At 27.9% G+C, this 18504-nt stretch overlaps 1 protein-coding gene across 4 annotated transcripts; it reads left to right on the top strand.

Moving 5' to 3' along the window:
* Window positions 1-57: 57 nt before the first annotated feature.
* LOC129975645 (RNA-binding protein lark-like) lies at window positions 58-9757 on the top strand. 4 transcript variants are annotated; one of them, XM_056088743.1, is made up of 8 exons: window positions 64-171; window positions 2430-2458; window positions 2544-2666; window positions 2754-2837; window positions 3091-3476; window positions 3804-3824; window positions 8193-8315; window positions 9602-9757. In XM_056088743.1, the coding sequence occupies exons 2-7, from the start codon at window positions 2456-2458 to the stop codon at window positions 8203-8205; spliced, it is 630 nt and encodes a 209-aa protein (XP_055944718.1). In that variant the 5' UTR covers window positions 64-171; window positions 2430-2455; the 3' UTR covers window positions 8206-8315; window positions 9602-9757. The 4 variants fall into 4 exon arrangements, with proteins under 4 accessions (XP_055944715.1, XP_055944718.1, XP_055944717.1 ...); XM_056088742.1 differs by lacking the exon at window positions 9602-9757 and adding an exon at window positions 5358-5481; XM_056088740.1 differs by lacking the exons at window positions 8193-8315; window positions 9602-9757 and adding an exon at window positions 4091-4440 and having other exon boundaries at window positions 58-171.
* Window positions 9758-18504: the final 8747 nt, after the last annotated feature.

Below are 18504 nucleotides of genomic sequence, written 5' to 3'. Positions count from 1 at the left end.
TTTTATGATCGTTAAAAACCGGCAATAAATATTATTTACAACTTATATTGTAAATGGCAACCGTCACAACGTCATTCTTTATCATCATCATACCACTTCATTTTTGTATTCTTAAAGCTGGGTTGTGCCGCTTGCTGTATTTTCTTCCATAAATAACAAAATATATTGAAAGTGAGTGTTTTTATGTTTGTTTTTTTTTGTTGAAAATTTTATATATATTTTGTAGCTATGTCTTTAATAACATGTGCTTTACTCTTTAATATTCGTTGACTTACGAAAGCTTACATTCTGTCTTATCGCCATTTTTATTCGTAACCCTATACATTGAGCAATGAATTTCTTTTACCTGGTAAATTTTCTACTGTTATTCGAGTCAATTCGCTAATTATTGCAGCAACTAAAATTCGAGATTCGGTGCATGATTTGATTAACTAATGATAATTTATTTAATATAAAGAATGAGTTTCTTGAACATTCGTGAGAGGCTGATAGGGGGAACCCAAATGTAATAATTAATATCGAAAGTATTCTCCAGCAATATTTTCTGAATGATCAAAAATAAGTCTCTTTGAACTACTGTATAAAAATAAATCATCTATATTTAATTTATGTCATGAAAATTCTTCTTTAAAACTGCTTTGAGTAATTTTAAGCATTTTTACCCGGCACACTAACGCAGCGTGTGAAATGTGAATTGTAATCCGGGTCTTTCCAATGTTTTTTCTCTCTTTTTTTTTAACTTTATGAAATGCGGATTCATTCTATTTCTGAAATTTTGTTTCATTCTTTCATTGACAAAATATTTGAAATAGAATGTAAAATAAGCTTGTATATTAATCATTTAGGTGTTATGCAGATTATGGAATATTGGTTCTCTTTAAACAGATCTCTATTCAGAAATTTCTTTCTAAGGAAATTTGAAAGATATTTTATTTATTGTACTTTACATATCATTGATGTAATGTATTGAATAGTTAAATAGCATAATTCCTTGCATGCATACTAGAACTGTTGTCACATAATATACCATTGTCCATATCAAAATGCTGCTTGTACTAAAATTTCTATATCTAATGGGGGGGATTAGTAAAAAGCACAGCAATTCTTAACCTAATGTTTTCTTCCAAAGTATTGAGAATTCATTGTTGATTTATTATATAAAATGATTCACTGTAGTATGAAATTTATTTTAAAAAGGAAAGTGCTCTTTGTTTTTAGAATTAAATAGTTTTAAGGTTAATTAATCAATGTATGTATATCAGTAATATTCTAAATTATTTTATTTTTGTATATGTGTAATTTCTGCTTATAAAAATATGGTTGCAATGAGTCTAATAAACATATTTAAATTCATCAATTTTTTTTAGTTTTACCTGATTTTTGTATTTAATTTTTTTAGAAAAGTGAGGTTTTTAATGTCATTAGGTTATTTTTATTCCATTTTTAGCGTCTTTTGTAAATTTTTAAATGAGTGACATTTTAGAAAAGTAACAATTATGAGAACTTTTTTTTGGCTATCTAGAATTGAAGAGAATTTCATGACATAAATTTCGGTAAATAGAAGAATTAAGTTTCCTTGCCAAGATAAAACTCCAGCCAAGCCTATCAAAACTTGTTTATTTAATATAAGAAATTTTTAAGTTACAAATTTACACATTTTTTACACGCTCCTGATTCTCTTGAATAGTGATTGCTTGTTGTAGTATCTTATGATTTATTGTTGAAGGTATTTAGAATTGAAAACCTAGAACATTCTTCTTGGTTTAATGCTATGGAATTAAATGTTAATTCATTTGATTTGTCTATCTTAAATTTTGGTTCCACAGTATCCTAAATTTTATAGTAGCAAAACATATTTTTTATTACTGCTATATACTGTCAATATTTTTATCATATCTATGTATCATATAAATAATACTTCAATAGTTGGAGGTATATTTCATTTGAAAATATTGAGTTCATGTGAATGCAAGCTCATACTGATATCAAAATATATATAAAAAAATTATTCTATTTGGAAGATAAAACTGAAATTTTGAAAGATAAACAAGATAAATTTCGATCTTTCTTCAATATGCAATTTATATTAGTATGGTTATATCTGGAACTATGATATAAAAATATATGGATCAACCATTCATAATTTATAATAGAATCAAGATAGTGTTTTTTTCAAGTATGTTCAGAGAATATAATTTGAGTAGGTATCTTAATATTTGTTTTAATTTTAAATTCATGAAGTGTCTTGTAAATTCTTGATTGTGGTAAATATTTAAGCAAATACATGTTGTTTATTTGATATAAAGATTGGAATTACAATTAAAAATTCATACATATTAATCTTGGTATTATTTTTGTAATGTATCAGAAGAATTTTGAATGTTGCCATGTATATATTTTATTAATACAAATTTGCAATTATTTTGCAGGGGAGAAAAAAATAATTTGTCTCACTATGGTAAGTTAAAATTTAAAAATAATTTTAGAATTCAATTTCTTTCCACTTTAGGCTTTTCTCATATTTATAAATATATATATTTTAGCGTACTACAAAGATTTATGTTGGCAACCTACCTGAAAATGCTGATAGTGCAGAATTACAGGAGATGTTTGAAAAGTATGGTGAAGTTAGAGAATGCGATATTGTGAAAAACTATGCATTTGTGGTAAGATATTTTCATTCGTTATTTTTATTATTGAAGTTTATTAATAAAATTTCAATATTTTTTATTGAAATTTTTGTATTTTTATAGCATATGGCTTCTGAAGAGGCAGCAAAAATGGCCATTGAAGCTTTGAATAACATAGATTTTATGGGATCAAAAATATCTGTAGAGGTATAAAATTATTTACTTAATATTTTTGTTACATTACTTTGGATGTAAACTTATGTAATGTTTTTTGTTTTTCAAAACATTAAAAAGTTTGAGCCAATTTAAAAAGTTAAAATTAATTTGCTGTGAAAAATTGAAATTTTTTAGATCTGCTCATCCATTTTAGTTTATTTGAATTTTTATGTAATTAAAGCTATTATTTTTATAAATTAATTGTTTTTATACGAGTTGATTGTAAAGCAAATATTTTCTGTAGATTTCTCATAGTAAAGTTCGACAAAGGCCAGGGATGGGTGGCAAGGGTCAGTGTTACCGCTGTGGTCGTCAAGGCCATTGGTCAAAAGAATGTCCAAGAAATCCTGCTGTCAGAAATGCTGGACCACCTGTGGGTTATCCAACCAGAGGCTATGGTGATTCGTTTCCTCGGTTTGGAGGAATGGATCGACCTTTTGGAGCTGACCGATCCTTTGGAGAGCAGCGCAGCTTTGTTGACCGCATGAGACCTTATCCTGATCCTTATGAACGTCGACCACCTCCCATGTCTGCTCCCCAACAAGATAATTACATGTATTATCGACGTCCTTATGATTCATATGGTTATACCAGGCGATCTCCACCAAGTGTATCGCAAGTACCCAGCAGGTAATTTAAGTGCTTAAATTTTTTCTGGTTTTTATAATCATATTTTTAAGGTTATGTATTATTAATTTTATTTGTATATTTTATCACTTATAATATATAAAATATTATATATTTTGTAACAATACTTATATTAGATTTGTGTCATCTGATTTAATGGTAACTGTCAGTAAATTTTTACTCGTATAAATTGAAGATATAGCATTTGCATTTAAGTTTTAGATATTTTAATGGTGTGGGTTTTTATTCCTAATATTTTTAAATATTTAAAAAATACTGACTGAAAAATGTAATATGTAAAACAAAACTCATCTTTTTCTCCTTTTTCAGATACGACTTCACCCAAGATCCGTAAGTAAAATTATTGTATTTTCTAATTTTAGAATTAAATTTTTAATATGGAATTAATTTTCTAAAGACATTGTTTCATTTCTATTAATTGGGATGTATTTAAAAGGGGCTTTTGGCTCGATTTTATATAATGCTGTGAATTCGCTTCTTAAAACAAAGAGCCGATTTAAAGCTTATTTTCAATGTATGTTCGAGATGTATAGATAATGTATAGTGTTTTTAGTTTTATGCTGAACCTAAACAAAAGTTTCCATTTTTCTTTAAAGCACTTTTGCGTCGGGACGTCTAACACCTACCACACGTCGCGCTCCGGTCTTTTAACGGAAGCAGTCCGGTCGCGTGGTTCTGGCGGTTGGATTTCGCGAGTATGATGAAGCACAGACCCGTTGGACATGGATGCAATGAAGACTTCATTTTTTTTTTATATATGTTTAAACTAAAATGGATGTCGAAACGATTTCTTCATATTGTAACAATTATATCATTGGTGACTGTCTCGTTCCGTTAAAATTCACGTGAAAGTTTGAACGCTCACGTATCGTGTTGAGTAATGTGTTGAACCATCATTCTGTAATTTCTTTATCATTATAGATATCAATAAAATAAATGTCGGTTATCGAGTTATTTTATTTCCTCCTCTTTTTGGAGCCTACTTTCTAATTACCTTCTGAAAATGTCAGGTATGAACACATGCGTTAATCACATTAAGGCGATTTGTGAGATAGAAATCCTTGAGGTATGTGAAGCTTTCAGTATTTTCATTCATTCCAAAACAGTCGAGTATCGATTTTACAGTTTTAAAGTTTACCATGTATTGTTCTGTTTAATTTAAGGGATAAAATTGTGTTATTTTTTTAAAAATTGAAATGCTATAAAAATCTTTTATTTTTGATTATTTTTAAAATTGAATAGGTCTATTAATATATTAAGTTCATTATGATTACATATGTATTTAATTAGTTTCGAAGTCTTGAGATAGTAAGTTTCATCAGTGTTGGAAATTTCGATTCTCGACTGTAATGTATATAATAGGAATAAGGTATTTTCTAGATATTTAAAATTGCTCTATTACATTTAAACTAAAGTTGATGTGCACAACTTGTATTTTAAAATTGTAAGTTATTGCAGGCCTTTAAATAATTTACTCATTTTAAAAATAAAAATTTTTAGGTGGTTGTTTAAATTAAGTTTAACAAAGTGCTAATAATTTTTAAATACTTATCAACCGAGAGTGTCAGTGGTAGGTTAATGCCTTAAAAAAAATACATGTATATAATCCATCTGTTTCAGTTGAGATATAGTTGTCAATATTTTTTCTTTCGGACCTTTAAACATTCAACAGATAATTGTTCACACTTGCCAAACTCGTTAAATTTTAGAGTAAACTGAAAATGTATTACAACTTCAATACACATCAAAGTTAATTTAGAATAAAAAAATTGGAGGATTTTAATAGATGCGAGACTAAAAGTATTAACTGTATATGACTTGAGCAATTCTTTACCTATTTTATATGCAAGTCTTAATTTTTAGCTGTGGCAAATGCAATTTGAAATTTATCTTTTGAAAGCTTGCTAAGCTTTTATAATCTATGCTGTAAAATGTTCTGTGGAATATTTCCTTCAATGAAAGATCATGTTTGGGAAGAAAAAAAGTTGTATGTATGTTTCTTTTAAGTTTATGAATTAAAGAGTTGTAAATAATCTATCTGGGTAAAAATTACACTAACATAAGTTGATGCTTTTTTAATTAAAACTTGCTTTAGGAAGTACTTTAGTGTCTGTTGCTTGCCATACTTTGAATTTCAAAATTATCTCCATATGTTCCTAAAATATATACTAATTGGTTGTAATTCTAAATAAATTTATTACTGAACCTTTAAAATTCCATTAGTATCTCGAAATAAGATAGATTAATATTGAGGTTAAATTTTGAAGTTTAGTAATTTTATATACTTTTGGTTTTCTATAAATTCAGAAATGATATGTATAGTTATGAAATTCCTGTAATGTAATTTAATCTAATACAGAAAAACATTTAGAGTCTTAAATAGATTAAATCAAATTAGATACCATGTTCATTTTTAACTTTCATTCAAGACATCTTCTTTTTAATTACTTATATGATACCTATGTTGCAATGAAAATATCATAACATCAGATTTTTTCTCCTTGGTAATGCTTTGGCAGTTGTCCTTACATATTTTATAATCCACTGTTAATTTAGTATTCAGATGAAACATAATTTGTATACTTGCAAAGTTTTTATTTAAAAATGAGTTATAAATCACCAATTATATATGTGTCTGTGTATAATATATGCATTTAAATCTCCAATATTATGTCCTTTTGGGATTAATTATTAATCCTGCACTTCAGTATTGTATACTGTAATCTTATTGATAATGTTACTTGAAGTGGAAATATATTGAAAGTATTTAACTGTGAACAGTATTTAATTGTAATTTACAATTCTGGTTAGTGCAAGAATGAATAGTATCACTGCAGCCTGGGTTAACCAGAAATCTTTTCCCCTCTCCCATTTTACTTTAATAGATTTTTTTTTGCAAAAGGTAAAAAAAAAAAAAAAAAAAAAAAATTGTTTTTCCATTTTTTTAATCCTTTAGTGAATTTATTTCAGTTGTACTAATTTCATCCTCTTAAATGTTCATGTTAATACCTATATTGCCGCTTTAAGAGCAGAAATTCTGTAATTATTATTGACTGAATAATTCAATTATCACTAAAAAAAAATTTCTGCTTAATATGAAATGCTTTAAAAATTAAGGAAAATATTCTTAAAATTTTCAAGGCAAAGGATTTTTTTTTGTTTTTAGGATGGATTGTAATATTAAAAGGTTTGATGCCATTTTCAGAATAGTATATATTTGAAACAAATTTTGAAAGACAAAAAAATTTTGAATACTGAATTTTGCATACTTTTGTAGCCTTTGTAAAATGTTATTTATTTTTACAAATGACATCAAATTGGATAGATCTATTGTCTTGAGCAAAAATAAAGTACTTGAGTTTTTAAGTTCATTTTAGTCTGATTCTTATAGGACTCAAGTTTATTTAATAAATAGAGTAGATAAACTAGAAACTTATATTGATTAACAAATAGGATTTAAGTGGATAATTCTTTACTAAGATACATATGGGGATGCTATAATTATATGTTAAATTATACATGTGGATTAAAAAAGCTGTTTATTGTGTGTAAAGTTTTATTTTCTGTGCCTTTTTAAAAATTATTTTAACTGCATGCTTATGTTTAGTATTAAAGTTGTTCTTAGTTTTTGTACTGTCCATTAAGTCCAATTGCAGGCATGAATAAGCAATAGCAGACATCGTGGCATCTTCACTCGTACTTCATAACTAAGTATTTTTATTTTTTATGTTCTGATTTTTAATTTTGACAGTTTTCAAACTATTTGAAAAGTAAACTTTTCATGCACTGACATTGGTTTTTCTCTTACTGCATTATGTTCATCTAAAATTAGGCATACACATGAGAAAAACTTCAGAATGCATTAATCGTGCATATTGGATTCTAGATTGTACAAATCGTATCCACTACCTGCAAATTTAATTGCATCTTGAAAACTGAAACAAAATCTAAATTTGTCTGGTCAAAATTTAATTTTTTTGATATAATCATAAAAATTTAAAGTGTCATTTTCATTGAGGGGTGGGACTACAGTTTATCATTTTAATGGTTGTTTTAATAGTATGTTCAAATTTTTTTGTTAAATTTCTTTATTTAATAAACAGTTCGGTATCATTTATGCTCAGAGATATGGTTTACATTCCAAAAAAAGTTGCTGCACAATTTTTCTTGGCATTTATTTAAAAACACTTGAAGGTTTTATCCAAGTTGATATCGAGTTACAAATTTCTAGTTGACTTACAAGTGCAGTTACAAAATAGTTCTTAAGTTTCTTTTGTTGGATCATAATAAAAATAATTATAGGTGCCACATGAATGGAATTGAGATTAGTTTAATTCACCTTGCTGCTTCACGAATATCATACTATTAAGATATTAGAGATACTAAACTAAGATACTAAGAAAACTTCCTTAAGTATCTGGAGTTCCAACATTAGACAAAAATATAACAACTTTATCATAATATAATTGGTATTTGAATATTAAGTTTTAAGTTGGTAAGAAACAGTGTGTATAAAAAGAGCTCAAAGACGGAAATAATGGTTAAATTGTAGTGGGGTGGGGAATACCAAATATATTATGTCCAAAGAATTTTACATATGTAAGTAATGCATATTACTTACATATGTAATATGCAAGTTAGAAGTAAGTAAAAATTATTTTAGTTATTTGTTAAAATTTGTTTCATTTATATTTACAGATATGCATATTGACAGTAAGCAGTTAAAGAAACTTAGACAACATCAAGCTTGCTGGCAGATAATATGGGAAAAAGGATACAGTTTCTTTACTGTCTTTTTTTAAAACAATTTTGTTGTACAAGGTAAGAAGAACAAGGTGTAAAATAACAAATTCTGCATATTTTTTTATTAATATTTTTAAGAGCTCGGGGACCTAAAAATCTAGAATATCCTTTTTTCACAAATAAATTGCCAATTCTCACCAGAATTTTGAATAATCTTGGGTATTTATTCTTGAATAATCTTGGGTATTTATTCTTAATTTCATTTAAGGGAAAGTGAGGACTGGTAGAACAAGGATGATTATTTCTGAATTTTTTGAGGCTCGTGAACTTCCTTAAATTTTGTCGGATTAAATTATAAGATGTTATAATCATAATTTTTTCAAAGAATTCGTCGAATTTAGATAGTTTCACTTCCAATCCAAGGGTATTGATAAAATTTCAGCAACTTGGCAACAAGACTGTGTAATTCAGTCTGGAGGTTTGGAATAAGTACATCATTGCTGAAGTCAATTTTGAAGATTTATATTTGGAATCAAGATTATATTAGTAATATAATTATGAATATATTAATTTTTAGGGATTTTGATAGGGTTTGGTGAAAAATGCATTCCAAAGAAGCATGCATTAAACTGATGACATCCTTAAAAAAATATCTTAATCAAATTTAATAGATTGAATCCTATTCTGCTTGTTGAAGCAGCTACTTCTGTTACTTTCTTGAAATTGTTATGTAATTTGTTAAATATAATTTAAATTTTTGAAGTTAATAGACCATGAAATCTGAAATTATCAAATAGTTGTTTAATTTTTTTTATACAAGGTTAGAATATGCTGATATTAATTTATAGGTTTTAAACTAAAAGATGTGAAAATGATCTACCTAGTCTTGATCAATCTGTTTTAATTTCTTTCATAGACCCATTTGATTGGGTAACATTAAGATTAATTATGAAAATTGTTAAGTATGAATAATCTGTATGAATAACCAAAACTTCATGCCAATTTTTTGTAAACAAAAAATTGGCATGAAGTTTTGGGTTCAGGCTATACATTCTATTTAAAATTTTATAGAAAATTATTAAATCTTCCATCTATGATATACTAAAATTCCTTTTTTCCAACTTAGCAAATTAGCAAAGATTAATTGTTAGTTAAAATGAAGAGTTAACATTTTGTCGTAAACATAACCTTAATTTTGTATTTTAAATCTTGTTGTGTGATGGGCAGTTGTGATTTCATTCTAATCAACAAATGTAATTGCATGCTTTCGTAAAATTTTAACTATTATTTGTTTATCTAAATATTTTTTTATATAACAGAATATATTCTATCAAAACTGAGAAATAATCTTTTGATTTTTTCAGGAGCTCATCAGTATTGTGGAATGTCTTATTACACTGAAAACACTATCATAAAATTGAAATCACATTTGTTGTAAATTTTTTTTTTTTACAGTTTATTGCTCAACTGTATTTTTTTTGCCTTAGACAAACAAAATATTTCATTCATTCATTTGCAATAAATTATTTTTTTACAAATTTTGTTTCACATGGTGTATTTTACTTTAGTTTCCTCTTCATTAGTATATTCTTGAACAAGTGCAAGAATTTTTTACACATTTGTTGATAATTGTAGTGTGTAATCAAGATTTTTAAGAATGCCAATAAAATTTAAATAGCAAATGTGTATAGTGTACTATAATCTTGTACACCTGCATATTTGAGGTATCTTTTTAACAAGTAGAAAACCTTGATATAGAGAAATGCCTTTGTTTCTAAAAGTGAAGAATTTCGCATGGATTTGGGTTCTTTAGATATTCTGAGTTATTTGAAAATAAAGGTTATGCTCACAGAAATGTCACTGCTTTTTTATAATGAACTCTTTTAGCAGCAGAAAATGGAGAGGTGAATATATCAGTTTAATATTTCGTGTATATAAGAAAATCTGTATTTAAAACAAATGTTAGCACTTTAAAATGCTAGCATACATACCAGAAATCATTCCGATTTAATAACAAATAGCACTGCATGACCAAAAATAATTCTTACATTGTAAAACAATGCAACCAACCAAATATAGATATACTACCATATGAACTTTGGATTTCATCATTTTTACAGCTGCATTTAACACATTGTTTAGCTTGGCTAATTAATGGTGATCTGCAAAATATTCTTAGAAATGTTCTGGAAAGAGATTGCTGTGTTGCTAAAAATTCATTGATAAGATATAAAAGAAATTGGCTAAAATGTCAGTAGATAGGCTAAAATGTCAGTAGATGTATTATCATTGCAACTTGCTCATAGAAACTGATGTTTTTATCTTACAAAAACGGTCTTTGTATTTTCTGGACCCACAAAATCAATATTTTTAATTCAATTTGATATAAAATCTATTTTCAAATGTTCTGATGGAATTTAAACTTACAAAGACATTCAATTTGTGCTTTTATTAGTCATTAATACTTAGTAGGATTTTTCAATTGCACTTTTATTTTGCATATGTGTACTTTGAAGTAAACTTTTTCATTTCACGTTTTTGGATTCAGGTTTTTAATCATATCTAATAATGGTGAAATTTTTTTAAAACATCCAATTTTAATCATTTAATAGCCTAAAAAGTTGATTACTAGGCAAAGAAACTGGCTGTCAAAGGTGGCTAACTCTTATGAAAGAACCAAAATTTAAAATAAAGTTGGTGTATAAAATAGTTTTTTTTAAGGTACTTAATCTTAAATATACTTTTTCTTTTATACTATGCATTCTTTATTTATTCAGAAGGAAATGAAGCATTAAAAAAAATTAACTATTTTATATCTTAGAATGCATGTTAAAATAAATTTTACATAATTGCTACTTTCATTGCAGAATTTAACTTAAATATATAATTTACTAGCCGCCTTTGGCGACCAGCCGGTTCGCCAATCTTAATGTTCGTTAAAATTTTAATAATTAAATATTTTATGCAATTGATACTTTAATAGCTTCTTCATCAAAATATTTTAAAACTTCACATTTTGATAGTAATATAATTCACTCATAATATTATAAACGCCTTCAGTCATAACGTAATATGTATCTCTCTAATTTTCTGTTAGTTCCCGTAGAATTTATACTATAAATTAAAGTGGAAAGCATTTTTTTTAAATATGATTACTGAAAACAGAGTCACTGAGCATTTAAACCTTATGGGCACTAAAGAATATCTTTCTTAATTTATGTAATATCTCAAGAATTTGTCAACAAAATTTTTTCAGATTCATCTTGAGCAGGTATATTAATTAACAATGTTTAATTTTAAATGTATAAGAAAGAAAGAAAACACTAAGAAAATAAACAGAATCGTTTAAAATAATCGGTCGAACACAAGTTAAAAAATTACTTAAAAAACGATGAACTTAAACTAACATAAATACAATTTAATTACAAAAGCATGCAACTAACCTAAAAATAATTTAAATCGAGTCCGCTTCCGTTGAAATGTAAACAAACTTCAGAATGAATCTGAAAGATCGATTCATTAACAATGTTTAATTTTAAATGCATCAAACATTAAGAAAATAAATAGAATCGTTTCAAATAATTAGCCGAAAAATCTTAAGCCTAGCCTCATGACTGTTGGGAAAAAAATGAAGCCGTACTTATTTGGCGGTGGGGAAAATGAAAAGATTTTTTTGGCGGGAAAGTTAGTCTTAATTAATAATTAAAATTCTAATTAAAAATTCAAAAAAAGGGCTATCCTATCTTTTAAGTTAGATCAAACTGCACACGGTGTGCAAATTTGATTAAAATGGGTTAAGTAGTTTAGGAGTCCATCGCGGACAAACAACGTGACACGTAATTTATATATATTAAGATATTACTTGAATATCTTGTATATCATATTCATGCACAATAATATAGAATACATTTTTAAATTGTAGATATGTTTGTAAAATTGGTAAGTTTGTTTTAAATGGAATATACCAGGTAATTTTATTTGTGGTTGATTTGTGAAAACTGCATTAACTCTTTACACATATAAATAAAGAAATTATTAAAAGTTTGTACTAATTTAAGTGGAAGTTGCGCCATATTTGAATTAAAGAACATTAAATTCTGATTCAACTGATATCTCATTTACATAAACATTATTAGTGTAATGAGAGTTCAAAAATATATTGTGTAAAAATGACTGTTTGGGGTTTTTTTGATTCAGTTTTAAACTGTTAAATACTTTTATATGTAAAATATTATTTCAGGTATTTTGCAATATGAAATCCTATTTGACGCTATATTTGAACTCGGAGGTGATTACTAAATTGCGTACTTTCACTTGTAAATAAAACTTTCAGGTTGTCAAAAAAAAAAAAAAAACAATTTTATTTTTTTTTACTAGGTGAAGTTTGTTTATCATAAAATCGTTCGCATCTATATTGTTGATTCATTAGATACAATTTAAGCTATATTTACAGAATTGGAGATAATATAACAAGGGTGAAATGGATGGAATCTAAATGAAGATTACAACCAACATCTATACCAAAGAAATTACCATATTAAGTGCAGGTGCTTTTAATCTTAACGATACTTCTCGATTGAGTTGAGGCACTAATTGAGTGAAACCCACGTAGCATGATACAATTGTTCAAAGATATTAAAACATCATTCAACTGTATTTGACCATCTAAAAAAAACACTTCAGAAATATACATTCATACAGAAACAGGCATTAAAATATACATTCCTCCACTTCTTGTTTTTATTCTGTGCGTGACATCGTAATTTATGCAGCAGGCTTTCGATTGGTTATGACGATAGGCACGAGCGTCCGCTTAAAGGTATTTGTTTTGTCTTCCCTGCGTTTGATGAGTTGACTTGCTGCTTTTCACAGACATGACTTTTCCCGCCAATTGCAGAGTTTCAGATTCTTGAAATGGATGGAAATGAGCGTTAAAATTTTTGTTCATGTAATTTTAAAGGGTTGATATACACGCCTACAAAAACCGTGCAATGGTGTGATTTTGTTTATGGCTCTTAACACGGAAGTTTTTAATTTATATTGCATAATCATGCTAGAAGGTAGCATTTCTCAAAAAAAAAAAAAAAAAAAAAAGGCAGCGCTTTGGGGTTCAAGTTCAGCATGGGGAGAGACGCTGCAGTTTTTTTTTTCTTTTTCTTTTCTTTTTCCATCTATTTAAATATCTGAAATGGAAGCAACTGCTCGCAGTATTGAGAGTGACAAAAAATAAAATAATATTGTGTATTAAATTCAAAAAGGGCAAATTTTAAGGGGGAAGAAATACATTCACAAGTATAAGTATTTAAGATGTAGTTCGATTAAATTATGTAGTTTAAAAAAATGTGACTGAACTAATCATTTCAACGAGAAGCGTCAATAAAGTTTAAAAAAAAATAATAAAACATCTTTTTGCGTATACATGTAATAACATTTCATCCCCAAGAAAAAGTTAATAGGGGAGGGAAAAAAACTATTTTGAGGTTTAAACTTATCAACACAGGCCAGAAGAGAAAAACGGCGATTACAACTAATAAGTTAGTATGGAATCCACCACGCTTACATGTACATCAACAATTTCATTATGATTTGCATGCTGGCGCATGGAAAGGACTGGAAATGGTACTTCTGGCATCATCTATCAATTTCCTTGACTTAACGTAACAAATTCTCATTGAGGTAAAACATATATATATATACGTATACATTAGTTTATCATTTTATATCTTCAGATCAGCTTCTTAAATGGTGGAGCTATGGAATTTGTGGTAAGTACTTCGTTTAGAATTTTATGAACAAAATATTTTAAGTTAAAATGTTTCTTTTTTTGTAATTTGTTAAATAACCATTTTTTAAAAATTTCATTTAATTTATTAACTTTTGCATTTTATTGCAATGGCATTGCTACAAAATTCTTCTGAAGAAGATGGGCTTGTTAATTTTTAAGGGGCTAGCCTAGGTAACCATTTTTTAAAATTTTCTTTCTTATATTCTGATATAACTGGATTGAATTTCTGGGAACTTTCAGATGTTTCATTCTCAGGAATCGGAAAGAAAATCTTCCAAACTGGATGGTGGTTATTTGATTTGATTTTAAATGAAATAAAGTAATCATTTCTAGGCCTTTTTTTTTTTTCTTTTTCTTCTGCAGTTTGAAATCTTTTTCTTAAAAACTTTATAAACATATATGTTGTAAATATTAATACAATTAAAAAAAATGCAAATTGTAAAAATGACGAACATTATTAAACAAATTGAAGATAACTAGTTCACATAGCTTTCATACTCGCAATAATCTTTGTGTTCCATTTGAACATATTGAATAATTAAATTCTATATCATCTTTGTAATTTTCAAAGTTTAGGTTCCTGTAGTATTGAAAGTACAAACCACTGTGACGTTATTTACTCTTTTGCAGAATACTAAGGCGCAGAACTTTTTTACTCTTATATTTTAGGAGGCTTTTGCACTTTGTTATTCAGGTTTCGTCAACATTGTCATTATACTTTACAAAAACTGCTTATAAATTTTTAAAATAATTTTCGAGTTTTTTTATATGTTTTTTTGGGTTTTCTTTTGGGTTTGTTTGGAGAAGAGACATTTTAGAAATTACGCCAGCCATTCTTTATCAGCTATTTTTACCGATTTATTGAAATCAGCTTTGAGGTTGTTGTGTTCAATTAAATTGTACGCCAACTTTCGGATGTCATATGGGTTGATTCCATAAAACATGTTCCAGTTAGTTTGATAGTTTCAAAGCGTGTTCAATGAGCTCTTTCTTTTGGAAATTAAGAAAATAATTTTTATTCAAAGTAATTTTTTGAAAGATTAGTTGTAGATATTTGTCTTCTATAAGGGGGATTCAGGGATTTTAAAATATCCCCATATTTTCCTGATGATCTGCATCCTGTTAAATTGTTTCAAAGCTACTTCCAATATTACCATCTACCAGTTGCCATGATCCGCGAAATTACCAGACATAGAATTTATTCATTCAACTTGTCTCATTTCCATTAAAATTGTTAAATTTATTCAAAAATCAGTTCTAGTTCTAATGTAACACTTTAAATCTGACAATTTTTGCAGAACGGAAATTTTTATTATTGCTTTCAAACGAAGGCTTGCCTTAAAAGCCAGAAATCCGAAATAATAAAGATAGATTCAAATAATTTCAATGACGAGAATTTTTTAACTCTGACGTGAAACTGGAAGTTGGAAGTCCAAACTCGTCTCCCACGCTTTTAGCATTTTAAAGTAGGAGTGTGCAGAATTGCCCACTGCGCGGTATTACCCCGTTCTTTTCTAATACAAATTTACTTCTTTATTATTGTTAAGATTACTTCTTAATTATTCTTTTTTAATACTAGCTTGCTTCATTTGTGATCTATGTTAGTATACAAACTTTATTCCAAACATTAATATTTTATTTTTTTGATACACTAATGAGCGGATTGATTGTATTCTTTTTTGAATTTTTTTTTTAACAACAATATAGAATAAACGAACAGAGGCATTTTTTTCGAATTTGAGAATCCGGGGACTTCAAAAATCGATTCGATGTACACCACAGTGCTAAATCGACTGTGATTTTATGATAATGGCTAGGAAAGAAGTGGTCTAAAAATCAATTTTGTGGCTTCATTACCGGCATCCACCACTGACGAGGAAGTAAAATGTAGTTGTTCGAATTTTCTCATACAAAATTTCATTCGAATTTTATGTTGTCAGACTTTCATCTCGATGTTCTCTACAAACATCTATCGGGGGAGGGGGGGGGGAAATGGTATATGCACATTATTACCAAAACGTAGTATAGTGAATTTTACCTGAGTCAGATTTTAGGATAGGTGTTCTGTGCTGATAAATATGGAAAATATTAGTGCCATATTTTCTGGATCTACCGTTTTATTAGAAATAGATGATATATATCTATTTTTTATCTTGATAAAAGTACAGTTTCACGATTTTCCACTCCAGATACCAGGTATTTCCTGGAACATTCGTTTAATATTTGAGCTTTTATCTTCACCTGTTCTATAGGATTGCATTGGGAAAAAAAAAGAGGGGAAAAAGAAATTGTTAGTTGAAATTTCTGTTGTGGCAATGTTCTGTAATGAATATTTGTAAGTTTGGTTTTAAACTATTTAATGAAAAGAGTTTTTTTTTAAAACCTATTTATTAACCTATTAGAAAGAATCTCTTATTTTAACTATTTTCTAGTCCTTAGTATTTAATATACGATAGTTATTACAAATAGTACGAACTCTTCATATCCATTAATTTTAAAATTAACCACCAGGTGGCATCAATGGAACGAAATATAGATTGAATTAAATTAATCAATTTATTTCTAATTAAGTAATGAAAATATTAAAAAGGTATATTATCACTGAGATCATGAAAATGTATAAAATGACATAGCTTTAGCAGATCAGAAATTAACCGAAAAATAGCAAATTTCAGCTTTATAAAAATGAAATATGTCGAGTTAAATCAAAGTGTGTCGTAAGATAAGAGTTTTATTTGAAATATAATTGTTGTTGCATCGATAAGTTTTAGTTTAGTTCCGGGTATAATTTTTACATTTGTTAGTAAATATGAGACAGTAAAGAATACGACTGGATGTTCTCGAAATCTTAGACAGAAATTTACAGCATCGAATTCAATTGCATTAATTTTACATGTATTGAAATAAAATTTAACTTGTTTGGCATAAAAAATATCGAGTGCCATAGATTTGGTTATGTTTTTTTCTTCCGAATATTTTTTTCGTTTTCGTTATTAGATATCATGACTGTATCAATAATCTCCAGATAGGTTTACATTGGTGGCCAAAATTGTGGGCACTTTTGAAAATCGTTATGTTTTCTAACTTGTATTCTTATAGAAAATGTTACATTTCATAAAATGCAAACTCTTACATATCATTTTAAAGAGAAGTACTGATTTCAATACAAAAAGAAAAATTCGAATATTTACAATACAAAAAGTTATTCTTACTCTAATCTGAATAACAATCACGGTGATGAAGTGGTCTGTAATTCCTAACTTTCCTAATGAATCACTCTTTTTGTTCTGGGAAGCAATCAAATGTTCATAACTGCTTGCAGAAGATGGCATCATGTTTAAAGTTGGAACAAGTCATTATTGAATTGTTTTCTGTAGAAGGAAGGTTGTTTTTTATGTAATCAAATTGCAAGTTAGAAATTTTATTAAACATTTTAATATATAGTTGTAATTTTTGAAAATATTTCTAATATTTAGTCAAGAAGCAATATCTAATAAAAGAATAGATTAGACATCTAGAAAGAGAACTAAGATTACTGTGTTATAAAAATATGGTTTTCCTATGCTGAAATTTCAAGACAGGTGGGTGGTTCAGTAACTACATCTGGAATCTGAAAGTTTTGTTTACGATATCAGGAAACATATTCAATAAAATCAAAGCAGGAAATGGCTGAAAAAGGTGCGCCAAATCTGTTTATGACAGAAGAATAAAAAGACTATGTCTCCAAGATAGAAGAATGTCATCAGTGGCCACCAGAAGTCAATGGAATGATGCTGGCATTTATGTCAGTTCAAGAACAATCAGGAGAAGATTATGAGATGCTGGACTAAGAGGTAGAATTCAACAAAAAAATCCTTATATCAATTTACAACAGTGTGTAAAAAGGTTACAGAGGACAAAGGAACACATTAATTAGGTAGATGATCAGTGCTCACAAGTTATGCGGAGTGATGAAACAAAGATATTGTTATTTGGTAGTGATGGTGAAATTATGTAAGACATTGAATAAGCGAAGAGCTACATCCCGACTGCATTCAGGCAACTATGAAGACTCGGTTAGTATTATGATTTGGTCATGCATGTCAGCAGAAGGTATTGGTCTCTTTCATGTTATAGCTGAGACATTAAATGCAAGAAAATGCATTGACACATTAGTAGAGCTAATACATACACTTTCCATCAGTGATCTCTTTCCCAACAATGCATCATTTATTTTTCAGCATGATTAAGCTCCTTGCCACACAGAAAATATATCGAAACCGTGGTTTAGTACAAAGAGCACTAAATTGTTATCAAGGTCAGGAAATAGTCCTGACCTCAGAATGATTGACAACTTATGGCACCATTTGAAAACTCTTATATATATGAAGCTTTCATCAAATAAAAGAGGATTCATTGAGGCTATAATTGTTTCCTGGCATCATTCAGTAACGAAGGAAGAGCTTAAAACTCTCGTCAGCTCAATGAAACATCAGTGTGAAA

The sequence above is a fragment of the Argiope bruennichi genome, chromosome 7 (genome assembly GCF_947563725.1).
Source record: "Argiope bruennichi chromosome 7, qqArgBrue1.1, whole genome shotgun sequence".
Taxonomy (NCBI): domain Eukaryota; kingdom Metazoa; phylum Arthropoda; class Arachnida; order Araneae; family Araneidae; genus Argiope; species Argiope bruennichi.
Note: the sequence above shows the minus strand (reverse complement) of the source record. Positions and strands in the feature narration are given on the sequence as shown.

Bases quoted from the DNA above. Each gene is read 5' to 3' on its own strand.
- LOC129975645 (XM_056088740.1), top strand. The intron at 2,667-2,753 runs GTAAGATATTTT...GTATTTTTATAG, and splicing joins TGAAAAACTATGCATTTGTG to CATATGGCTTCTGAAGAGGC. The intron at 3,477-3,803 runs GTAATTTAAGTG...CTCCTTTTTCAG, and splicing joins GTATCGCAAGTACCCAGCAG to ATACGACTTCACCCAAGATC.